Raw genomic sequence first — 27206 nt, 5'->3', positions numbered from 1 at the left:
ATGACATCTTTATGACAGTTTGAAGCTGTCGAGTTTGTTATTCTAATTTTCAATATGGTGGTGGAAATGGAGGTGGGGGTGGAAAGAAAGTTTCTCAGAGTATGTGATGAGAAAGAAAATTCTGAGAATGAGAAATCAAAAAGCAATCTGCTTGGGGGAGTTGGGTGGAGATTGGAAAAAAGTTTTCTTATTTCAGGATAGGTAAGTAGAGGTAGCTTAAAAAAATAATAATAAAAAAATTACTTCTGAAAGCTAGTGCTATGGCCTATGGGTCTATAAAAAAACGAATAAAAAGATACCTACATATCTATAGCTATAGCTATAGACTATAGAGTCTATAGACTCTATATATTATGTAGACATTTACAACATATTGTTTCTCGGAACTTTCTCTCAATTTGCGTCTCGTTAACATATGAATGACATCTTTATGACAGTTTGAAGCTGTCTGCGAGTTTGTTATTCTAATTTTCAATATGGTGGTGGAAATGGAGGTGGGGGGTGGAAAGAAAGTTTCTCAGAGTATGTGATGAGAAAGAAAATTCTGAGAATGAAAAATCAAAAAGCAATCTGCTTGGGGGAGTTGGGTGGAGATTGGAAAAAGTTTTCTTATTTCAGGATAGGTAAGTAGAGGTAGCTTAAAAAAAAATAATAATAATAAAAAAAATAACTTCTGAAAGCTAGTGCTATGGCCTATGGGTCTATAAAAAAACGAATAAAAAGATACCTACATATCTATAGCTATAGACTATAGACTCTATATATTATGTAGAGGTTCTTTTATAGGTAGGTGTATCATGAAAATGGGTTCATGTAGGTAGGTAATATCGGTAGTCCTCTAAAGTTACAGTTTCTTCTAAAAAAGTTTTATCTTCACTGTAAGTTTTACAAACAGGACCTTCATAAGTCATTCTTCTCTCTTTTTGAAGAAGTTTTCTGCAATGTCCGAAGTTGACAATGGTTGAATGTCATGCGGTAGTTTGCATTAGAATGCACATTATTATTTTTCCGACGCCACATTGACCAGAAAGACAGCAAAAAACTAAGAATGTTGTGTGATTGTACAAAAAGCTGGGGAGATAGATAGATCAAGCATACCAGGAGCCGAGCGAAAGTCAAGAGGTCGAAGGCTCTTTTTTCGAAGAGGGGGCTTTGATTGCAAGGAAGGTCGTGTTGACCCAGCACCTAAATGGGAAGTATTGTGTGTGTCCCTCCCCGCCCTTCTCCTGGCAGTTCATGTTTTTCACTTCGCAGGAGATCCTCAAAGTATATAACAATACCAAAGGCGTCGCAGGTCGGTTTGGTACTCACACAGATACCTAACGAATCGAACAATACTTAATTAGGTACATTGGTACTCAGCCTACTCACACAAAGGGTCGTTTGATAAGTTCGTGGACTCGGATACTTCTTCTTGGTATGAAGCCCATACTTTGCAGTGGCACCTACATTTGGACTTCATACCAAGAAGAAGTATCCGAGTCCACGAACTTATCAAACGACCCGTGTAGCTATACTTAGGTACCTACATACCAAATTTATCAATACAGACACTGCTGATTCCGATAAAATATTCACTCCTACATTTGGAGAGACAGATAGAGGTGGAGTGCTTAACTTACTAGTTATCAGGAATTTCAGTCGAAAGTACTTGAGATAATGTACGGGGTAAATCAACAGCTGAAATTTTAGTGAAAGGATCTTCTCTCTAAAGTGGTCGGATCTTGAACCTTGAGCTTGTTCTTGATTTCATACACAAAAAGCCCTCTTAAGGTTAATTAAGGTTCTACAAATCTTGTCTTGAAAGCACTAGGTACTTTGCATATGTACCTACTGAAAATATTTTGACATCACCACGTAATGTTGTAATACTCGTAATAGCAAAAAATGCAATGTCTTCTTCTGTAATTTTACGTCATGTCTATGGAGAAGTGAGAAACATAAAGTGTCATGTTCTTAAGGTTTGGAAGAAATCAAAGAGATGTCTGAACTACGAGTAGGTACCCAGAGAATTTCGATCTTTCCGGAAAAACCCTGGTAAGTATCACGGATCATTCTATCGTGGCACGTGGCTGATTTACTTGCCTGTCTGAAAAGTAAAAGGGTAACCCTGTACAAATCCGATGTAAGTACTTGTAGGTATGTGTAATGGTAAGACAAATAGTAAATCTGCTTGCTTTTTCTACAGTGATACTTTTCCTCAGTGTAACACGGTGCGTCCTGTATTGAATGATAGTGATTTTGGTAACAAAACGCATTTGAAGTTCCTTCGGTTGAACAAATCGTTTCATTTTTAGGAACGAGCTTTCGGTATCGGATCCTTCTGATCGGATCTTCTTCTGATATCGGATCGGAGTACCCAGAGAATTTCGATCTTTCCGGAAAAACCCTGGTAAGTAAGTACCCTGGTAAGTAAATCATTCTATCGTGGCACGTGGCTGATGTACTTACCTAACTGAAAAGTAAAAGGGTAACCCTGTACAAATCCGATGTAGGTACTTGTATGTGTAATGGTAAGACAAATAGTAAATCTGCCTGCTTTTTCTACAGTGATACTTTTCCTCAGTGTTAACACGGTGCGTCCTGTATTGAATGATAGTGATTTTGGTAACAAAACGCATTTGAAGTTCCTTCGGTTGAACAAATCGTTTCATTTTTAGGAACGAGCTTTCGGAATCGGATCTTCTGATATTATAGTGTCCGTTTTTGGGGAATTTTTCGATCTCGTTGATTGAAAACCATGAAGCTCCTCTTAGTTTGTTTGATTTGCATCGTAAGTGCCATTAATATTTTATCTAATAATGCTGTAAAATTACGTGTTTTTTTACTTCTTTTAGTCTAATATTTTCTCCCCCCCCCCTACCGTTCAGACTTATGTGGCGTATGGTACAGGTGGACCAATAAATGGTACGTTTTTTAGGTGGGCGAATAAATGGTACACTTACCCTACCTAGCTATTTTATGTTTTTTGTACTGTAGTGTGCTACAAATTGCAATCATTGCCCCTGAGGTCTTTTTTGCCTTCAAAAGAATGAGTGGTTTCTGGGTACGAGGATTAATAAGATTGTACGTTTATTTTAGAATTCAAACAATTTGGCTTTTAATCCCCTCCCCTTAATGTCCACAAAACAGGGAGTTTCTAAAATGTTTGAATTTGAATCCCATCTTTACAAGTCACGATTATTTTAACCATTTCCGCCCCTTTTCTATCCCCTTAATGTCCACAAAACAGGGAGTTTCTAAAATGTTTGAATTTGAATCCCATCTTTACAAGTCACGATTATTTTAACCATTTCCACCCCTTCTTTTCTGACCGATTGGCCCAACAGGTGGACCAGCTGGTAATGCAGGTGAGGATGTTGTTTTGGAATTGGAATTTGACATTGGTTTTACAAATTGTAAACAAGTGTATATACCCTTGCAATATTGTAATCTATAATATTATTGATGCAAACAAACAAATTACAATTACAAGTAATTAACTCCTTATAAACTGCTTTCTATATGAAAGGAAAGTGAAAAGAAAGCCCAGTAAGCTTTGTCAATGAAAGGAAAACATGTGGAAGTCAACAAGTCAACAATATGAACAATATGGGTCAACAACTCATTTTCTTTTTTCGTTTAGGCGTTACAATTGTGTTAACATTAACACGAGTATTTTCCCAAAGTTAAAAATGGAGCTAAAGTAGGGTTGGGACATCGACATCGATGTTTTGAAAACATCGATACATCGGAACAAAAACATCGATGTCAACATCGATGTTTTTGATTACGATACATCGGAAAAAGTTATGATTGATTGTAAGGATGAGAAAGAGAGAGAGAGAGAGAGAGAGAGAGAGAGAGAGAGAGAGAAAAAGAGCTGTTCGGTGAAACACAATTTCCGGAATGAATTGGAGACTTCATAAATTGAAAACAATATCTGCAATGGACTCTGAAAACTGAAATTTGAAATACTGATAATATTTTTGAATGGAAGGAAGTGAGATCTAATTTTTAAACTTTAAATTTGACAAACATAGACTATTCCAAGCCTAAGAATGGCTTTTTACTGATAAACATTATTTCCATTTGAAAAAAAATACATCACTGCCCACATGAATACCAATTAGGTAACCACCTATCAGTTGAAAAAAGTTAATAAGGTTGCAGAATAAGAGCCTTCCCGAAATATCTCGCCACTTCTGGCTTCGACCCACCAAAATTTCCGTCGCTGGTTCTATCTACCGTCCATTGACCAGTCTCATTTCGATATCCACAGTAGTTGTGCTCATATCTACCTACCTCGATATCAGCGGTTGTGCTCAAGTGTGGTAGAGTTATCTCTACGGACCTGCTTTCAGTCTTTCACAACACTTCACTTTTTCCTCTGTGACAACAGCATTATCACTATTACTGTACCTATTTTCCTCATTATTATTACTGTCAGCGATACCAAAATCAGCAGCGTCATCATTATCAAAGTCATCATCATCATCATTGTCATCTCACTGAAAAACACCTTTCTCATGCCTCATGATCAGCAACAGTTCTTTCCACCATTTAATTAAATTGCTTGATTGAACCACTTGTTTTTTTTTTCTAATATAAGGGGCACCCTTTTATCTCTGTGCTCTCTGACGGCCATTAGCACAAAACAAACATGGGAGCAGACACGGACCTACGGATGTTGAAGTAAAAAACTTTGGCTTTTGTGGAAGGGAGAATATTGTGACGCAAGAGAACAAAGATATCTCTTGTGCTCTTACCATGGCTAGGAAGAACAGTATTGATGTTAGTAGCAAACCTGCCCAAGACGAAAACTATAACTGCAGAATTACACCAGGAGACATTCTGAGCCGAGTATGTGATATAGAAGAGGATATATCACCAGATGTTGTAGCCAAGATGATGTATGCAGCAGAGATCAAATCTGCTCTCACTGCACCTCCACAAGTGATTTATAACTTGCTATTTGATGATGGTGAATATGATCCTCTTCCTGTTAACACAGCAGGTCACGACACAAATCTCAATGATGTTGTTGTTCCTCTTGGTCCACCCGGTAATTTCAAAACTGATCCAGATTTAGAAGCTGCAGCAAGAATTAATTTGAACAAAACTCTGACCACACCACATCCTGATGATACATCTGAGGGTGCTTCTCAGTTACATGACCAAATTCTGAATCAAGTACTCTCCATGGCTGATGATACATCTGAGGATGCTTCTCAGTTACATGACCAAATTCTGAATCAAGTACTCTCCTTCGATCATCATACAGAAACTCTGGAAGAACTTTTGTTAGGACATCCTGATGATACATCTGAGGGTGCTTCTCAGTTACATGACCAAATTCTGAATCAAGTACTCTCCATGGCTGATGATACATCTGAGGGTACTTCTCAGTTACATGACCAAATTCTGAATCAAGTACTCTCCTTCAATCATCATACAGAAACTCTGGAAGAACTTTTGTTAGGGGCTGACCAAGAACCTTCCTGTGAATTGTTTGCAACCCTGAGTGATTTCAATTTGATCGTCGAATCAAAGGAGCCTGAGTACCAGAGTTATTTTCAACTCAGGGGTTCTGTGCCACCATCTTGGTTTCCAGAATACTATGCACTGTTTCCAGATTCTCCGTTCAAAAAAATCGAAAAGATAGAAGATCCGATGAGTGTGATGGAAAGAGCTTGGGAGAATGTTCAACCAGCAAGTTTGAAACCTACTCAAGGAATTCATATGATAGGACTGTGATATTTTTCAACTTGATTATAAACCAAAAAATTTACCCGTAAAATAAATACATTCGAAATAAACCTTTTTAACATGTTTGTTGTGAGTACAATAGATATTCCACGAAAATAAAATGTTATGGGTGGGTCATGAAGAATGAAACGTTATCCATTATGACTTATTGACAAAAAAAAAGTATTTTTTAGATTTTTAGACTTTTCTTGAATTAGATTTGTTCCTTTGAGCGAATAAAAAAAGAGTTAATTTTCAATTTCATACAAAACTATCATACACAGTTCAAAACAGTATAATATAAATAAAAATGCACCCATATAGATAAGATAGGTAAGCTCAGAGAAATATTTGCTTTGTTGACAAGAGTAAAAAGTCAAGTTCTTTTCAACGTACAAGTAAATGTAAATATCGAGTACCTAACGATAACAATAAAAGGCTTTGAATTTGAAGTGCGTACATGTATATTCATACACTTTTGCGAAATAACTTGACAATGATCGTGCTATCATATCAGAACATGAGATTATTGGGATTCCATTGTTGTTTCATTACCAGAGGTTCTTGAAAAGAACCAACGGAGTTCTAAATTGGGTTCCCTAAGAAGTCTAGTCATGTACCTACATGTCCTACATATTATAAAATAAGGTAATTATCTGCTGTTCTGCCAATGAAATGGAACAATGCACATTTAGACAGCATAATATTTAGATGCGTGAAAAAATGTCGAGACATTCAGTTGAGCTAATTTTCTTCAATGTGCTATGTTTCTCCATATTCTGAGCATTATGGAAGTAATCAAAATGTACGTGACATTGACCCAGGAGTTAATGTACACAAAAATGTCCTCATGGGGTAAAAAATTGTCGCGTTTGTTTGCTAATATTTTCAAGGACGTCTTCATTCTGAGACAGGTACCTGCATTATTTTGAGTGTACCTACTCGTATGTGACGTAGGGTAAGTGTACCATTTATTCGCCCACCTAAAAAACGTACCATTTATTGGCCCACCTGTACCATACGCCACATAAGTCTGAACTGGACGAACTTTTTCAAGATCCAAATTATCTGCTGTTCTGCCAATGAAATGGAACAATGCACATTTAGACAGCATAATATTTAGATGCGTGAAAAAATGTCGAGACATTCAGTCGAGCTAATTTTCTTCAATGTGCTATGTTTCTACATATTCTGAGCATTATGGAAGTAATCGAAATTGTACGTGACATTGACCCAGGAGTTAATGTACACAAAAATGTCCTCATGGGGTAAAAAATTGTCGCGTTTGTTTGCTAATATTTTCAAGGACGTCTTCATTCTGAGACAGGTACCTGCATTATTTTGAGTGTACCTACTCGTATGTGACGTAGGTACATAATTATGTTGGAGAACATAATTAATTATGTTGAATTAAGTTTTATGTAAAACCCATGAGTATGAGCTCCAGCCGTAATTTTTTAATCTACCTACATACTTCTTCATTTTCAATAAATAATAAGCCGACAAGTTATAGTACAGAACTACAGAGATATTGCAATAAAGGTAGCAATAATATGCATTTTAAATTGATAAAGAAATGTACTCAGGCGTAACCACACCTCAACGAACAATGTGCACTATGTAATACATATGTCCACTTACCACTTACATGTATGTAAATTGTGTAAACAAAATGTATTGACAAAATTGAAATGTCAACATAAGTGAGTAGATATTATGTTATTATCTAGATACATATTGGAAAGTAACCTACACACTCGTCATTTTCATATATCTAATCCACCATCATATTACATTATGGATATGTATAACATTTTAATTTCGTTGATAAGTTGATAAAAAAAAAGACTTAAGGACAACTTACGTAGGGAGCAATTATCTATGGGGTATAAACACGTTTTGAGGTCCCTAGAGCCTAAATCCAAAGTTTCAGCCATTGGTCCGTGTGTATGTCTGTGTGTCTGTCTGTCCGTCTGTAAACAAAAAAAAAAAAAAAAAAAAAAAAAAATAAATAAATAAAAATAACTTGAGGACAACTTACGTAGGGAGCAAATATCTATGGGGTATAAGTAACAAGATGAGAATATTAGATCAAATAAAAATGAAAGTAATACCTACCTACTTATTATTTTCTCTCATCCATTTTTTGTCTGCTACCTTTGCTATTGAGTCTTTAAATCTCGTTGGTGTGGATGTCCTTTTCATTATTTCAAATACTTTTCAGAGCAGCAACTCAGTTGTCCTCACGAGCCAAGAAAACTTTGACTTTGCAGGGGATTGAACCTGGTACCTCCGGATAGAAATATCTAGGGTGATACCTTCTCTTCCACGGAGATATCTTGGGAACGGTATAAGCTAGAGACTTGAAATTTGGTATGTAGTTCATAAATGTGACAAGGATGCAACACAAAACGTTTGGTTGATATGGTTGCTGCGCTTGGCGGTATTTTGACTGCTTTTGGACAGATTTCAAACGTTTGTTTGAGATGGTTGCTGCGCTTGGCGGTATTTTTACCGCTTTTGGACAGATTTCGACCGTTTTTTGGCGGTTTTCAGCTATAGCGACAAAACGGTTAGAGATATTGTAAAAGTTAGGGTAAAAGAACACTCAAATAAGCATCATTCAATAGGATAAGGAAAGTCGTGTGATGTTCACACCAGATTTTTTAATCTACCTACATACTTCTTCATTTTCAATAAAAAATAAACCGACAAGTTATAGTACAGAGATATTGCAATAAAGGTAGCAATAATATGCATTTTAAATTGATAAAGAAATGTATTCAAGATGAAGTAAACATGCATTTATTCGTTGCATCAAAAATATAATATTGTAGGATACTTTTTAATATGTGCATAGGTACCAGTTTGATATGAACACTCTTTTTATTGTGTTTTTTAATATAAAAAAGATTACACTATTTGCAGCATTTTTTCCTTTATTGTTAAACATTGTTTATGTGTTCTAACGGCGAAATTAAAAGCCAGTCTAGTCTGGTTGTTCTGTAGGTATGGTTTTTACTAACATCTTCAGTGAAAGTAGGTTCAATGAATGAAGATGATGTGAGTAGGTACGGACATCTGTAATTTTCAGATTTTTCAGTGAATATATCTCATACGTTGAAGGTATAGCTATTTTGACTATACATTGGTTGCTGTCCGGAGCCTTAATTTGCTTCTGGAAGTTTTTTTTTTCCCGAGATATCCGTAAAACAGATATTACCAGACACCAATCATTTGCCCAACTCTAGAAATTTTTGGGTTGTGAACATGCTATCGTTTGTACACAAGTTATTCTACCACGCCTCTTGGTTTCAACTTTCGAAACTAGGGGATTGAACCTGGTACCTCCGGATAGAAATATCTAGGGTGATACCTTCTCTTCCACGGAGGTTACTTGAAGTGTCTGTGGTAGGGGTACACCTTAGTAAATAAAAGTTTTATGTTTGTTTTTCTTTCATTTACCCACCTACCTAATTTTAGTGACAATCTACCTCTTCCACTCAAAATAATAAGCAGGTTAGAGTGTTGTAGGTATAAAAACGCACATCAGTTCTCATTTTGAAACTTTATTTTTCCTACAAAACATAATAATATTTCCCTGCGGTCCTAAGCTCCGAGGAAAAATACATTCGTACCTAAAAATGAGAAATAAAAATATCTCTCGATTTCCGTAAAATATAAATTCAATCAAACATAGGTAGGTACCTACTCATGTTCCACCACTTGTATTACCTACAAGTATCTATGTAGGTACCTATATTGTAGGTAGCTATAGAACTTCTTTTGCACTGAAGATATTTCACATACCTTCCTAGGATGTATTTCAAGTAGAAACTCAGATAGGACGTAGGATTTAGATAGGATCTACACTTAGAAGTGTAGCTGTTTCTCATAAGTAAATATAGGTATTGGATTTAAGTTTGATATTTTCGCAGAAAATGAAATTTATTTCCATTGTGTGCTCAGTGAAGCATGCGGTATTTTGAATGTCGTCGTGAAATAGGTATGTGCTCAGGGCTTGAACTTGAAAATCTGTAGCATATTGCATTTAGATTTTAGAACCAATGACCGAATAATGTAACTCCATCAATCAATATTTTATATTTAGAAAGTTTTTTTTTTCTTTTAAATCCAGGTATTGAACTTTAAATCCAGGTATTTTAATTTTTTTTCTTTTAAATCCAGGTAACTCCTTCATATGAGGCTAGTTTGATGCTCTTTTTATCCCTGTTCAAGGTGTTGGAAGGATTAGTAGGTACAAAACCTCTCGGACGTCCAGAAAAAATATCTGGGGTCCTTCCACATCCAATTCTGATAAAATACACATTGTATTGTGTATAATACTAGCTTCCCCCTCCTCATAAAGCCTGAATGGCAGAACGGCTAATAAAATTTTACTGTTTTCTATGGTTGTGAGCTTTCCAAGACTGTGAAATCTATTGAAGGTTTTCACCATTAATATAACCTGCCTAAGTTATGGTTGTAGGTTCTACCTAAAAGTGGTCTAGGTTTTTTGATATCTTACATAGAGATTTATATTTAACGGTAAGTTGAGGTACATATTTACAATAAAATGTCTAGCTTGAGCATAAGTAATACGAGTACCCATTATTGAATTTTAACCGAAAATTTCTTTCCGTGTCATAAATTGTACGGAAATCTCATGGAAGAATGAGTGTGTCATTGAATCATTTGAAAACTATTTTTTATTTGTTTTTCAAGTTAGTGGAAAGTGCGACTCGAGTCAATACAAGTACAATAATTAAAAGACTCTTCGAAAGGGTCATTGTCCATTATCGTCCCGAAATCGAAGAGAGAAGGAAGACAGGATAGGAGAAAGCCAGCCGTTCCGGGAACGAACATTATCCCATCAGGATAAAATGAATCATTTGAAAACTATTTTTTGTTTGTTTATTTTTTAAGTTAGTGGAAAGTGTGACTCGAGTCAGTACGAGTACAATAATAAAAAGACTCTTCGAAAGGGTCATTGTCCATTGGGAATACAAGATTTCAGTATTGTCAAAATATCAAGGTTTTATACTGCTGGACCAGTAACCACTCCAAATGACACTTTTATGTCACACCTTTAAAAACCCTTTTAATATCCGTAAGGTTTTCATTAGTGTCAAAAATACCAAGGAACGTGACTCCAAGTTCAAAATAGTGGAACGCAGTAAAAATTTGAACAAAATTTCTTAGAAGGGTAACCACTCCAAATGACACTTTTATGTCACACCTTTAAAAACCCTTTTAATATCCGTAAGGTTTTCATTAGTGTCAAAAATACCAAGGGACGTGACTCCAAGTTCAAAATAGTGGAACGCAGTAAAAATTTGAACAAAATTTCTTAGAAGGAAAAGTACATCGCCAGTCCATTAGCTTATTGGGAAGAGGTGCTATTGTATGTTTCTTTTTGTTGTTTTTACACCTAGGTAGAAATATTTGTAGTATGCAATCATAAAGTCAAGAGGTACGAGAAAAAGCTCTATATTTTTATATCCGAATTTTATATTTTTCTTTTCTCCTTCAAAAAATAATACTTTTCTTAGATCTTGGATAATAGATAAAGGTCAACAAAGGTCATTGGATGTTATCTGTGGAATTGCTCTTTCTTTTTGTTGTTTTTACACCTAGGTAGAAATGTTTGTAGTATATGCAATCATAAAGTCAATATCTAAACGAGAGTAGAGAGAAGGAATTTTTCTTTAAGGACTTTGTGTGATTTTCTGTCAATATTAAAAGTTAATCGAAAGATAATCAGGTATGTTGTTATTTTCAGTCTCAGATATGATTTCATTGTAATAATTTAAAAATATGATCAATATTATTATTATTGCATAATAATAATGTTATTAAACCAAAATAAGTATAAAAAAAAAAACGAAAAATATTAAAAGTTAATCGAAAGATAATCAGGTATGTTGTTATTTTCAGTCTCAGATATGATTTCATTGTAATAATTTAAAAATATGATCATTATTATTATTATTGCATAATAATAATGTTATTAAACCAAAATAAGTATAAAAAAACGAAAACACGTACCTAATATTATTGTCTTTAATATTTCACAACTGAATAGAACACGTTCTGGTAAATTTACATATTGTGTGACAATAATATTATTGTACAAGTCAAATCTACACGCTTTTCTTCTGGTATTTACCTACTCTTGAGTTCGAAGTGGAAAAATAAAAGTAGGTAGGTACCTAGAGATCCTATACATGTTTTATTTCCTTCTTCTTTTTCTGAGCAAATAGACTTTTTGTACCTATCTAAAAAAAGACACATTCATTTTGTATTACCCCAGTCCCTACTTACCGAAAATGTATTTTCAGACTGTAATATTTACAGTATTTACACAAGAGCACAAAGAAACGAGACGAAAAAATGTGCACGAAATATTAATGTAATGAAAAGTAATCATTTTGTACAGGGTCTTCTGAAAGAGAAAAAATTCCCATGATACCTACAATAAATTGAATAGGTAGTAGACTATAACCATGTAATAGGTATTCAATATGTAGCGCATAAGGTACCTAAAGACAAATTTAATTGATTAAAAAATATAGAAAATGCTATCCTACAGTACGAAAATACAAGGTGTTTTTTTTAGAGGTTTGTATTTTAAACTGCTATAAAAGACATGCTATAATTATGAAGTATGGTCATGATCATGATGTTTTGTTTTCTGGAAAGGTAATTTATGCCATTTAGTGTTTGAATACTAAGTTGGAGCATACCAGCCCCTCGGATAGCTCGAATGAAGCGAAACATTTGGTTTATTTTTTTCTTTTTTTTGTGAACACATAATTTCGCTCCACAATCATGCGATTTGACACCTTTGGATGATTTTCTTTTGGGATATGTGTAAAATCATTAGTTGATGGTGATAAAAAGTAAACTTTGGAGCACCTGGAAGACATCATTCACCGTTTTTGCAAATATACGACTTCAGGTTACCTATGGAAAAAGTGGTGGAAAACCGGATTTTCCAGACTGAGTTTCATTCGATCTAGCCGAGGCGCCCATGTACCCGAAATTTTATTCAGAGGTCAAACACTAAATGACAAACTTTTATCTTTCAAATAAAGAAAAATCATCACCATACCTGAAATAGTATGTATTTTCTTTTATAGCATTTTGAAAAACAAACCTCTAAAAATAATAAAAAGTAAAAACACTCTACAATAAGTAGGTACTAGATTAGAAGAGGTAAAATAGTAAAATTACATCTAGCTGATATTATAAAAGAGAGCTTTGGCACACCCACTAATGAATCTTTATTGAGTTGCACATTGCATAACTAAAAATTATTACCAGGCATTCACACAAATTTATATTATTTATGGATGTTGGTGATAAAATATTATGTGATACTGATCTTAGGTAGGTAGGTAAATGACAAAATAGTGAATTTGGATATACGATTGAAATTTATGTACGTGTAATGTACCTACCTAGTCTAGTTCAAAAACCTAAATCTTGGATTGGTCATTCATATTCGTACACCTAGTATTTACACTGTACTTGTAATAATCATTTTATAATGTTACCCAGAAGATTCTTTAAAAGTAGAAAGGAATCTAGGGATGCTTCTTTTTTTTTTAGCAAGTTAGTTAGGCATGGAAAGTAGGTGATACTTTCTCGAAACCCTTAACATGAGTGTTAAGAAATTGAAAGAAACAGTTTCATGTAGAGAGAGAGAGAGAGGGGGGGGGTTTCCATAAGAGAAAAAATTCAAACACCTGAGAGATCCCCCTTGGAAACATTTGTACAAGAAGCAATTTATTTTCAAATTTTGTTTTCCTTTCTTTTTTGCAGTGTATTTATTTTCCAGTAATGATGTTTCCTACACACTATTTATTGTGTCAACAGTTTTGCCCGCTCCTTGTACAACTAATGGTGTACTTGAAGTGGTTGAATAATTGGGCATCCACTTGAAAAAATGAAATAACTTGAAAACAGTTAAATAAAAGTTGCAGAAAAAAGAACATACTTGAACGGGTGCTGTTGGTATTTGCAAAGTCAAGTGTAGTTGAAAACTTTTGATTGGATTTTTTGCTCACTTTTGTCGATATTTTGCTGATTTTGAAGTCAATAAAATCAGCTACATAATAAATGTAGGTGAAAAGCAATTAGATTAGGTACTTATCTAATGAGTTTGACATAAACAAACTTGAAACTTAGATTATGGTCCCCGCCATTAACAGAACTTTTTTCCTTATATTTACGTGTACTCTTTTTTTTACGAAAGTCAAAGGTACCTACCTAATCATCAAGAGTTATGCTGATAATATTTCGTTTGCATAAAGGTACAGTACCTATTAAAAATGCATGGAATTTAGACGTTATCACATCCGGAATTTCAGACGCTCTTTTTAAATAGACGCTCCAGCTTTTCATTTTCAATGTTGCACAAAAGCTCAGCTGTAGAATTTCCAGAGACTTTGAAACTCAAAGGGGTACCACTTTGCACTAATCAGATAGGAAGTAGGTACCTACCTATCTTGTGCTGAAATTTTCACATCCGGCGATGTTATTAGACAACTTAGATTGAGTTAAGCTCTGAGGGTGTACAAGATATTGATTTCACTTGCCACAGGATGTTAGTGTGTCTTGTTCACTAATTCAATCAACGAGTATCGATGTGTTCACTTTACGTGAATTCAAAACTAACCTAACCTACATGAGGTCGAATTGTGAACTTGACACGTGGCCGACCGACTCGACGCCGCGCCGGCAAATAAAAGTAAATTTGGTGGCGTAGCGATCAGGGCGCTACGCCACTGGTCGGTACTTAATGAAAGTAGCTACTCGATTGTCCTCACGATGTTGATTGTACCACGAAATCCAAGCACAGAGCCAAAAAACTTTGACCCCACGGGAAATCGAACCAGGGACCTCCAGAGCGCAAACCAAGTGTGATATCCACTCAATTTCTTGAATAAATTTGCAAGACAAGAGAACCTACCAAGCCGGGGATGTAAAATTGTTCAGACACTTCGATGTTGTAAATTGTTCAGATGTATTCAGTAAGCATTCAATCGAGTGTAGCCTCATTTACTTCTAAACAAAAGATTAGTTACGAGAAACTGATAGCTAATTAACATCTTACCTAAAGTTCTAAATTGGTATCGATTCTGAAGGAGGTTATAGTACAAGTAGTGAAGAGTGAATTTTACTAGTAATAGGTATTATAGTTAACTCAGAAAAAGGGCACTCATCATCAAACTCCCAAAAATCCAAATTTGTCGAGTTAAAACTTCGAAGTTACATCGTTAAATTGATTAAATTTGAATAATTTGTGTAGGTAGGTAGGTATCCTTTCTAAATTTGCTAGAGAGATTTAAGAAACGGGGGTGTAGGTAGATAGGTATAGGTACCTACTACCTACATAGGTACGTAATAAAATATTACTCGTCTTTTGACTCAAATAACATAGGTCATGTTAAGGAAGGAATATTGAAATGATAACAAAAAATAACATTAGATAATAATAAATCATTAAACAGTAAAGCTTACATTTTTACTTGTTTCCTTTGCTGAAAAGGGCACATTTTATTTCATTTCTATGTGTCAGTATTACATAGGAAGCTTAACTTTACAAACTTTCAAGGCAAAAAATCATATCCTCTTTGACTATAACTTCATAGTTTCTTGAATGTTTCAGTTTAGGAGAACAATTGAAAGTTTGTTCATTTTTGGAAAACTTGGCCAAACCTAGACATTCACCCACCTTTAGCTTAATTTCTCTTTTTTTTCTCCTTGTAAATACAAAGAACATCTTTTCCACTATCCTGAACATTTTGTTTTCTAAAGTTTATCGAAGAAAAATAAAAATGATGTGTGTTCCCCTCTACATTGCAGTTCACTACAGTCAGGGCCTGTCTGAAAATATTTAGTCCTCATAGATTTTTATCTTCCTTATTTGGTTAAATTTTCAATTAAACGAGTCTATAAGAAAATTAGAAAATTCCATGCAACAGCTGGGATCGAACCGATACTTTCGCTAATCAGGTTAAGGCCGTTCCCATTTATCGTGAGTTTCATCCGATTTTTTTCCGAATGTCTTGTATGCAATATTGAGAGTGATCCTACTACACAGCTACTTACTACACGATTTTTTTTCGAACGACCAGTGGGAAAGGGCCTTTAGAGTCAACAGACGAAAGTTAACACTTTTATACAGACGAAAGTTAACACAGTTATTTTTGTAATCCACGCACATAAAGGTTCTAATTTGATTTATTAAAATATTATACGATTTCCAAACTCCTTTTTTAAAGGGCCTTTAGAGTCAACAGACGAAAGTTAACACTTTTATACAGACGAAAGTTAACACAGTTATTTTTGTAATCCACGCACATAAAAAGGTTCTAATTTGATTTATCAAATATTATACAATTTCCAAACTCCTTTTTCCCACATTCTTGAGGAAAAATCATTGATCCCTGAAACAAAGTCCCACTCTCCTAATTTTGTCCCTGATGCACCACATGACACTCTCGTCAAACTTTCTATACCATTTGGCATCCGAAGAATTTCCCGTTCTTGAAAAGAAGGAAAAGGAGGGAATTTTCCACAGTGTATTGACTTTAGCGTACTATCGTCGTGTGTATCTATTATTGATAGTAATTATAGAGAGTACTCCGAAAGAGATAAAAAGTACCTGTCTCTAATGAAAAAGTTGTAGAGATCTCTTCTATTTTTTTCTTGTAGAGATCTCTATCTTCTATTATTTCTTGAGTTCTTTTTATCATCATTTTCAACTGCAAAAAATTCATCTATGGAGTTGAAAAATCTTTCGCTTTTTCTTGTTCTTAAGTTTGTGGACTCAATAAAGAAACAGGAACGTGAGTAGACATTAGTTTCGAAGATTTTGAACTTTCCAAGAATTTTCTTGTTTCTTCTCGAGTATAGGTAGATAGGTACAAACATCAGGTACTTTCTTATATCTTCTGAAGTTTATAGTTACCTAACTAAGTAAGTAACCTATTTTGGTCAAATTGTAAAAGTTCTTTGTAGACGGAATATTGAAAGCTGAGTTTAAATGCATTAAACTAGGTATTATTATATACCTTTTTTACCACACACATATCTACCATACTTTTTTATGATTTTATTGACAAAATATTGAAAAATTATGAAGCCAAACTATTCTATGGCTCTCCTTCTCTCTAATGAAGTTTTCTTAGGCTAAGAACAGAGTGGAGCGGAGAGCATAGCGCATAAAGCATGAAGATGAAAGCGACGAATTCAAACCGCATAATATAGACCTGAGAGCAAAAAATCTATGCTCTTTGCCCTTGAAATGAAAATCTTGCCAAATTTCATGAAATCTAGCCAGTTATCTCAAGAAATGACATGAAATTGGCAACATTGTTCGTCTTAAGTAAACTTAAGTTTATCTTTAGATTTCATACATACGACGGTATGTTACACAAGAAAATAAAAAACTAAATAATATTAATCATATATGATGAAAGCCATTTTAAATGGTAGGTTATGAAAATAACATAATGAAAAATCCGATAGGAAAAAGTGACACGGTTTCACTAATAGGTAGATTTTTCCTCTCTTTGCCCTACACTCTGTTTTTATTAGCCTTAGAAATTAGCTCAAACTTTTCGGTGGTAATTTGACAGGGGTGATGTCGCCACACTGGCAAGAAACGTCTAAAAAAACTTGACTTTTTCATCCAATGCACCAGGATTTCAGGAATTCACTGTCACTAATAAAACTTTAATTTTCATAAAAAATTAATTGCTTACTCTCCCTTAGTCCCCTTATTTTCAAGTATTCCAAATCTGCCTTTTCACTACGAACATCCCAAAACCTCAGTGGTGCAGTGGATAGTGTACTAGATTTTGAATTTGAGGGTTGGTGGTTCAAGTTGAATTTAGGTCATAAAATTTACCAAGGTGTATTCTGGAATGACATGTATAGCAAGCAATTAAGTATGTCTGACACAGTTAAAATTTCTTTTAATTTTGAATGTTCAATTTAAAATTTCATTTCTTATAGGTATATCTTATTTTATTCTTCAAAAAGAGAGAAGAATGACTTATGAAGGTCCTGTTTGTAAAACTTACAGTGAAGATAAAACTTTTTTAGAAGAAACTGTAACTTTAGAGGTTTTGTCAAACCGGAATCAAAGAGGTTAGGAAGACAGGATCTTAGAAGGGCCGTTCCGAAAACGAACCTTATCTATTAAAGTCCCCCCCGGGCGGGAATCGAATCCGAAACCTAAAGCGTACAAGACTAGTACGCTACCAAGCTATAACTAGGCTGACTGCAGAAAACCTTGGACATCCATTTGTTCAATGGATTTTTAATTTATCAACGTACCTACAAGTAGACCTTATGGGAAATAAGATAGGTGTGTAGTGGATAAAGTCTATTACGCTCCATTATGAATTTATCTTTCCTTCCTCTACATCTTCTCCTCTTTCCTTTCTCTCACCAGAATATCTCTCTCCCCCAAATACTCTCTTCCAAATACCTCTTCATACAACACCTCCTCCTAATGCAAATAAGATATCACTATCACCTATTATGGAGAACTTGTTGAATGGTCCGATAAGTACCTCTTCTGCTACCCTCGGCTACCCTCGCTTTTTTTGCTAGGATTTGAGAGTACTCAACTATTCTCACGAGGCTGAGTGCACCCTGAAATGGCACCACGTGAAGATTTTGGGGTTCTCAGGAATTCGTGTAATGGTGTAAGATAACGAGAAGAAACAATTTATTATTTGACCCAAAACATCTTCACCCACCAAAGCAGAGTTCATAGTCATACTGAAAGCTCGTTGAAAGGTATTTTGGTTTGAGAAGCCTGGGTGCATGAAAGGCATCTAAAAAGTGACTAACAGACAGTTACCATGAGCCTGAGGTTAATGTGTAAGTTATCTTAGGTCGAGTTTTACCACCTTGAATTGTCTCAGGATCGTGTTCAATCCGAGGTTGACCTGGGTATTAGGTATAAGGGAAATCCTCGTTTCATCTCAATCCCGAGTTGGTAGCTACACTTTAGCATTAACGTAGGCAAGGTAGGTAGGTATCTTAGGACTGGTCAGGTTTCTCTAAGCGTTGGACATCAACACCAGCTGCTTTTCCTCAGAATCATCAGCCCACAGACATGCCTAAATAAACACACCATAAACATACTTAATAGATAAATTTAGGTCATAAAATTTACCAAGGTGTATTCTGGAATGACATGTATAGCAAGCAATTAAGTATGTCTGACACAGTTAAAATTTCTTTCAATTTCGAATGTTCAATTTAAAATCTCATTTCTTTTAGGTAGGTATATCTTATTTTTTAAATTTCATGTGACTTTTTTTTTCCTTTTAGGCGCTTTAACACTACGGACAGTAGGTCGTTCGCGTCGTCATCGTCATGTGACTTTGACTCTCCATGAAGTGACAATATTTTGGAATATTCTTCAGTTTTTCATACACTCATTTCTTAAGAACAAGTAGCGAAAGGTTTAATCAAGATAGAGCTTTCAAACTTTTATGCACTGGATTTTTTTTTCTCTCTTTTAATCTTTTGTTTTTCGATAGAAAATTAATTGATGAAACTCAAAAACAATCAGGTAAAGTTATGTAACTGGAAACCCCCCATAGATACCTATGTACGTATACATATATCAATTACCTTTAATTAAGACCATGAATATTTAATGCATAGATATTAGATACCTATTATTCACGTGACTCTACAAGCTATCACGAAACACGATACCTACTTTCTTTGGCTACCCAATCTACCCTTATAGATATTACGTTGGTTAACGATTATTCTTTATACTAGTATTCTTGCTAAATAAATTTGATCAACTTCAATGATGTAGAGGACTTCGGATCTAGAGGTTGGTGGTTCGCGTCCAAGTCTAGTGAAAAAATTTATTGGCTTGTATTAACCAGGGAAGAACGTTTGTGACAAGCTCATTCATGCCAATAACATAGTTATAATTGCAGGGATAGAAAATAAGAGTTATTTTTATTAATTTATTTTATTTTAATCGCTTTTAATCAAGTAAAAAGTAAAGCATAACTAATTTTGTATCTCTTTTTTCTCGAAATCATCCTCAATTTTCCCTGCATCGAAAAACAATTTTAGCCAAAACTTGGGGTAATTAAAAAGAAAATTATCTGCATAAAAAATTCAAAACCAAATGACGTGGAAAGAAGGGAAAAAGTTTTCAACTTTCCCAAAATAAAGACACGAACTTTTTCTGAAAATGAGTCACGTCCCGTCGAATGACTTAAAAAACCGCCCTCATTTTCTTCTCTCCTTTTTTTTAGAAAAAATAAAATAAAAATTAAAATACAAATTGAGGATCTTGGTTGAGGTTGAATGTGACATCTTAAAAGGAATAAAAAAGATCAGAATTGGGGAAAAATTAAGAATAAAAAGCACTTGGATTAAAATTCTCTCCCCCCTTTTTTACGAAAATTGTCAGGTTCAATCTTTTCTTTTACCTAGGTAAAATTTTAAAATTTCCATTTTTTTGCCTTTTTACTTTCCTTACCTAATAACTACAAATTCCTCAGGGCATCCTGTATTGGTAAAGGTCAGGTCTTTGTGTTGGGGTGAACCTAACTATTAAAAGACAATGCGTGAGAAATAATGTCGACATTATTGTGAAACAAACAGATTAGGTACAGAGAGACAAAGTAAAAAACATCCAAAAATTGTAACTCACATGCCTCATTCAATTATAATTATGTGAGTCCTAAATAAATCTAATCCCTAATAATCTTTTAATCATAAAATTACAGGTGGACAGATGAGTAGGTGTAAGTATGAATAACATGAACAAAGCATAAAATATCATTGTAATTCATTCAATAAACTAATGCATCCACTGTTTACTGATGCATTCAATGAATAAGATATACCACCAAGAATATCCAAAAACTTTTGGAAAATACTCCACAGACAACAGAAATGTTATTTTTAGACGTTTCATTATAAATATTATAAGTTTATAACTTTTATTGTGGTTATTGTAGAAATCCATGTCGCTTTTGATTCAATTTTGTCAAAAACAAAAGCGTAATCTTCTTCGGATATGTTAGGTAAGTTTCCAACTCGGTCAATTTACTGTTTTGAAGAAGCTTTAGACTAGAATAGGTTTTGTCTTAGTATCTCTCAGGACGTAGACTAGACTGACACTAGTACCTACCTGTACCTGTTACAATATTAACTTCATATTTTATCTACCTATTTTTGTAAACTTATCGAACTTTTCTTCTGGTCGTTCAATTTCAATTTACTGTAGGTAGTAATTTGCGAATGAATCTACGTTTCCTTGGACTCCCAACCCTCGAGATTCTGTCGTGATGTACTTAGTGTAGACATTCAAAATGAATGTAGGTACATACCCAAATCCTTCTCATGGAAAATGAATTTTCCATCAATAAAATAGGACACGACGTCCATAAAAAAACACAAAATATATGTTATACATATTATGTACATAGAACCAAATAAACTTTGACCTGTCAATATCATACCATGAATGTGTAGATTGAAAATAAAATATGAAACATGTGGGGTAGAAAAAAAATCACATGTTGTACCCCCCTACCGTTCAGGTGGGGTGATTCGGGCGTATAAAGTGTATGGTATGTAATTTTATTGACAAACTGGTCAATGGTTGTACTTATACGTACATGAAAAAAGTACAAGATCTACCAACATAAAACACGGAGCTACCCCCGAGTCTACTATCTCTTGTTAAAGTTACACATATATTATTACCTCTGAGAATGCTCGGTGACTATACCCAAACAGTCTTCAAGTATTCTCCAGAAGCATTCTCAGAAGAAACTTGTGAATTTCACATGAGATTTAGAATTTAGATCCGGGGGGTTATTTGAGATGAAATAATTCTCCGGCGACCTTTGTTCTCAGGTGGGTCCAGTTCTGTGTTTACGTTACGGTTACGTCTCTACATGTATTGAGCCGGGACTCAAATGTGAGAGCTGCTCCAAGCTAATCTTCTGTGTTGGCAATGGTGGAGATACCAATCTGCAGAAGATCGATCTGAAAACCTGCAACAATACACAGGGACAGTATTGCAGTGTGGGACATGGAGGATGTGCTACGGATCATAGGGTCTGTGATATATTCGGCATGCAGGATATTAACTGCCAGGTGAGTCCTTAGGTTAAACTTCAGGTTTTTAGGGGAAAATTAGATGAAAACTTCAAAACACCCTATAGCTTTATTTTAAATTTTAGGCCAGGGATAGCTTTGAATACTTGACAAGAGGTGATTACGAGCCAATCTATTTTATTTTCATGTTAATAATAAGTACCTATTCATTCATTTGAGAGGGGGAAAAAATGCCAAGTTAAAATATTGAGAGAAGGTTAAAGGAATTGAGATTCAGCATTTTCAGCAGATACGAAAAACTGGGAAGTGTATGGTATGTAATTTTATTGACAAACTGGTCAATGGTTGTACTTATCCGTACATGAAAAAAGTACAAGATCTACCAACATAAAACACGGAGCTACCCCCGAGTCTACTATCTCTTAGTTACATAACTATGCCCAAACAGTCTTTAAGTATTCTCCAGAAGCATTCTCAGAAGAAACTTGTGAATTTCACATGAGATTTAGAATTTAGATCCGGGGGGTTATTTGAGATGAAATAATTCTCCGGCGACCTTTGTTCTCAGGTGGGTCCAGTTCTGTGTTTACGTTACGGTTACGTCTCTACATGTATCGAGCCGGGACTCAAATGTGAGAGCTGCTCCAAGCTAATCTTCTGTGTTGGCAATGGTGGAGATACCAATCTGCAGAAGATCGATCTGAAAACCTGCAACAATACACAGGGACAGTATTGCAGTGTGGGACATGGAGGATGTGCTACGGATCATAGGGTCTGTGATATATTCGGCATGCAGGATATTAACTGCCAGGTGAGTCCTTAGGTTAAACTTCAGGTTTTTAGGGGAAAATTAGATGAAAACTTCAAAACACCCTATAGCTTTATTTTAAATTTTAGGCCGGGGTAGGGTGTGCGATATATTCGGCATGCAGGATATTAACTGCCAGGTGAGTCCTTAGCTTAAACTTCAGGTTTATATTAGGGGAAAATTAAAACACCCTATAGCTAGGGTGTGCGATATATTCGGCATGCAGGATATTAACTGCCAGGTGAGTCCTTAGCTTAAACTTCAGGTTTATATTAGGGGAAAATTAGATGAAAACTTCAAAACACCCTATAGCTTTATTTTAAATTTTAGGCCGGGTATAGCTTTGAATACTTGACAAGAGGTGATTACGACCCAATCTATTTTATTTTCATGTTAATAATAAGTACCTATTCATTCATTTGAGAGGGGGAAAAATGCCAAATTAAAATATTGAGAGAAGGTTAAAGGAATTGAGATTCAGCATTTTCAGCAGACACGAAAAACTGGGAAGGCAGACTTGGCCTTAATTTTCTGATCTCACCACTTTTATAGGCCGACATTTTTGGATAGGAACTTGGCCTTTTTTCACATTTGTGCTTTTGTGGGGGATCTCACTTCTTTTTTCTAAGTATGTATATTTTACACATGATTAGTAGGTACAGATGTCCTTATTACTCGTGCCTAGCTAGAGCATTTGAAATTCATTCCGGGAGTTGTTGTTGTTGGAGCCCAATGCAACTTTTGCGGATTTTCAGATTTTTCCCTTTACTTACTCATCAAGACCTACCATCCTGCAAAATTTCAAGTTTCTAGGACACATGATTAGTAGGTACAGATGTCCTTATTACTCGTGCCTAGCTAGAGCATTTGAAATTCATTCCGGGAGTTGTTGTTGTTGGAGCCAAATGCAACTTTTGCGGATTTTCAGATTTTTCCCTTTACTTACTCATCAAGACCTACCATCCTGCCAAATTTCAAGTTTCTACGGCATCGGGAAGCGAACTTGTAGAAAATAATAAAAAATACGGTCGCGCTGCGCGCTCCCTATTAGCTGCATAGTTATCACACTAAAAACAAAAACGAAACTCAAAATGTTGGTCGAGAACATTTCTCCCCCGCAGTCTCTGCACTTTGTGTATTTCTTATGGAAGTTTCTAGGACATCGGGAAGTGCCTCATAATTTTGATGAGTGAGTCAGTGAATCAGTCGTAAAATAAGCGATTTTCGAGGTCTTTTTTCTACCCCTTCCGTTAAAGCTAGAACTTCGGGATTTCGCAGGCACAATAAAGAAGTATTGGTTAGCATATGGTTTAAATTCAAAATCCTTTCTTATTGCACACCTAGACCATAAAAGGAATATTCCTACCAAATTTCAGCTTTCTAGGTGTTGTGGTTCAGGAGAAAGCTAGAACTTCGGGATTTCGCAGGCATAATAAAGAAGTATTGGTTAACATAATATATGGTCTAAATTTCGTGAAATTGCGTCGAAAATCAACGGAGTTATGATAGGGGTCAAAATTTGTCGAAATGTTTCGTGTAATATACACACTGGCGTGCTCAGGGAACTTGGCCTGGCGCACTGCCGTGCGCCTAGATACTAGATATGGGATCGAGGTTTAAATTTCGTGAAATTGCGTCGAAAATCAACGGAGTCATGATAGGGGTCAAAATTCGTCGAAATGTTTCGTGTAATATACACACTGGCGTGTTCAGGGAACTTGGCCTGGCGCACTGCCGTGCGCCTAGATATGGGATCGGAGAACAAACCAGTTCAAAATTTCAAATATCGTTCACAAAAATATGGATCAGCAAGGTTTAAATTTCGTGAAATTGCGTCGAAAATCAACGGAGTCATGATAGGGGTCAAAATTCGTCGAAATGTTTCGTGTAATATACACACCGGCGTGCTCAGGGAACTTGGCCTGGCGCACTGCCGTGCGCCTAGATATGGGATCGAAGAACAAACCAGTTCAAAATTTCAAATATCATTCACAAAAATATGGATCAGCAATTTAAGGATTATTTCCTTAATATTGGCCTCTTCCTGGCTTACCTTCCCTTTGATTAATCTCTTCATGAATTCCTTGCTTTTCATCTCTGCTCACAGTTTCAATTCATTTCAAAATTCAAACCCAATGTCTTGTTTATTTTCCCAGGATGAGGGTCTGTTCCCTGATCCATTCGACTGCACTTCTTATCATAACTGCATCTCCGATCAGAATGGCGGCTTCAAAGATTTCCGATACAGCTGCAGACTAGGACTTGCCTATGATCCTCTCTCCACGATCTGTCGCCTCAAGAGATCAGACCGTGTGTGTACCGAATCTCCCGTGCCCAAATGTGAGAAGCCCCTGCAAATGGGAGCCTTGATAGAGAACCCAACCATCTACTACATCTGTGTCGACTCCGGTGAAGGCCTCTACCCTAGACTCTACCGGTGTTCTAACGGACTCATGTTTGATGCTATCAACGCCCAGTGTGTTGAGTCTCTACCCACGACCACTCCAAAGCCGAAGGTAGAGTTCAAATGTACAAAGTCAGGTGTATTCCCTGACCCCTATGACTGCCATAGCTATTACGTTTGTGACAATGATCTAAGATCGTCGCACAAAACGTGCCGGGTTGGCTTTTATTTTGACCAGAAAATTAACCTTTGCGCGCTCGGCTTTTGCTGACTGGACCAATCGTCCCTGACGTTCCGCTTCACGACCTTTGCCAATATTTTCACCCTAATTGCTCGAGTATGTCACGCTATTTGTGAAATTATTCGTTAGATTGCGAAACAGCTCAGATTGTGACGTAATGAGGCGAGAAGGTTTGCAGCATTTTAAGCATGATTCTCAAAACATGCCACCCCCTGATGTTTGAATTCTTTGCGGATTGAGTGTCGAATTCCTAGTCCTTACGGGACCACGACTTTACCTTTGAGTAACTCGGGATGTCTCAAAAATAAAGCTGCTCTAGATGAAATAAACGTTACAAAGCCCTAAATTACACATAGAGCACCATGGGGTCTAGGATTTATTCAAAACAGCTTAAATATTTCATATCAAATTCTTTTAACAAAGTGGATTTTTTCAAAGTAGGTATTGTTTTTTACCAAAAAATTCCTTTACTACTCGTATATATCTTTGAAACTATTGGGACACATTACATGGAACATTGCATTATACCTCTAGGTATAATAGACAAATATTTTATCAATGCGATAGCTATAGGTGGGTAGCTAGGCGTTAGATTACAACGATGTTTTATGAAGCGACTAACCCATATGTGGCTTTTATTTTGACCAGAAAATTAACCTTTGCGCGCTCGGCTTTTGCTGACTGGACCAATCGTCCCTGACGTTCCGCTACACGACCTTTGCCAATATTTTCACCCTATTGCTCGAGTATGTCACGCTATTTGTGAAATTATTCGTTTGATTGCGAAACACCTCAGGTTGTGACGTAATGAGGCGAGAAGGTTTGCAGCATTTTAAGCATGATTCTCAGAACATGCCACCCCCTGATGTTTGAATTCTTTGCAGATTGAGTGTCGAATTTACCTTTGAGTAACGACTTTACCTTTGATTAACTCGGGGTGCCTCAAAAATAAAGCTGCTCTAGATGAAATAAACGTTACAAATCCCTAAATTACACATAGTGCACCATGGGTTAGTCGCACCTTGGGGTCTAGGATTTATTCAAAACAGCTTGAATATTTCATATCAAATTCTTTTAACAAAGTGGATTTTTTCAAAGTAGGAATTGTTTTTTTACCTAAAAATTCCTTTACTACTCGTATCTTTGAAACTATTGGGACACATTACATGGAACATTGCATTATACCTCTAGGTATAATAGACAAATATTTTATCAATGCGATAGCTATAGGTAGGTAGCTAGGCGTTAGATTACAACGATGTTTTATGAAGCAACTAACCCATATGATAGTTCATACTTGTGTGCCTTACACTTTCTATCTTTCTAATAAACTGCTTAATGTCTAATCTTCTTACCTACTTATGTATACTTGTCTACATTTGTACATTATATTTAAGTTCTGTATACTAGTAATAGTAACACATTTCTTTCTAACTACTCCAATATGTACAAAAATTCCGCGGAAAAAAAAAAAACACTTTCCTCATAGGTACCCTGAGTTTACAAAAAGGGCACTCTAGGTAAAAACTTCAATATGAACCTGTAGACTGTAGACCCGGGTTCGCTAGATTCAAATATAAACTCAACTACCCAATGTTCTTTAGCTTTGATAAAAAGAAAAGGACTTCAAGCGTTAACGGACAACAAAACGGACTAAAACGGACTAATTTTCGGACGTGAAAGCTTTTTATCTTCCCCTGATCTCCAACACACCCACTGGCCGTATTGATGGGTAAGAGTAAAACAAACAACACGTACTTATACGGGAGAAACGAAAACACATTATAAACATTTTCACAGTATTTCTCCCTGAAATTGAAGGGGCTAGTGACGTCAGCCAGGTAAACACTAATCAACGAAGTTGAGATAACAACGAGGACTGAAATTGA

At 35.6% G+C, this 27206-nt stretch overlaps 2 protein-coding genes across 7 annotated transcripts; both read left to right on the top strand.

Moving 5' to 3' along the window:
• The first annotated feature begins 2181 nt into the window (after window positions 1–2181).
• Window positions 2182–26683, top strand: LOC103515273. Of its 6 annotated transcripts, none has more exons than XM_026828016.1 (4): window positions 2182–2355; window positions 2701–2773; window positions 21661–21903; window positions 24829–25659. In XM_026828016.1, the coding sequence occupies exons 2-4, from the start codon at window positions 2741–2743 to the stop codon at window positions 25345–25347; spliced, it is 795 nt and encodes a 264-aa protein (XP_026683817.1). In that variant the 5' UTR covers window positions 2182–2355; window positions 2701–2740; the 3' UTR covers window positions 25348–25659. The 6 variants fall into 6 exon arrangements, with proteins under 6 accessions (XP_026683817.1, XP_026683820.1, XP_026683818.1 ...); XM_026828019.1 differs by lacking the exon at window positions 21661–21903 and adding an exon at window positions 22433–22675 and having other exon boundaries at window positions 2184–2355; XM_026828017.1 differs by lacking the exon at window positions 2182–2355 and adding an exon at window positions 25969–26683 and having other exon boundaries at window positions 2562–2773; window positions 24829–25317.
• LOC113469948 lies at window positions 4708–5807 on the top strand. The gene is made up of 2 exons (XM_026828015.1): window positions 4708–5116; window positions 5291–5807. The coding sequence occupies exons 1-2, from the start codon at window positions 4750–4752 to the stop codon at window positions 5734–5736; spliced, it is 813 nt and encodes a 270-aa protein (XP_026683816.1). The 5' UTR covers window positions 4708–4749; the 3' UTR covers window positions 5737–5807.
• Window positions 26684–27206: the final 523 nt, after the last annotated feature.

The sequence above is a fragment of the Diaphorina citri genome, unplaced genomic scaffold (genome assembly GCF_000475195.1).
Source record: "Diaphorina citri unplaced genomic scaffold, Diaci psyllid genome assembly version 1.1 scaffold1309, whole genome shotgun sequence".
In the NCBI taxonomy this organism is placed as follows: Eukaryota; Metazoa; Arthropoda; class Insecta; order Hemiptera; family Psyllidae; genus Diaphorina; species Diaphorina citri.
Note: the sequence above shows the minus strand (reverse complement) of the source record. Positions and strands in the feature narration are given on the sequence as shown.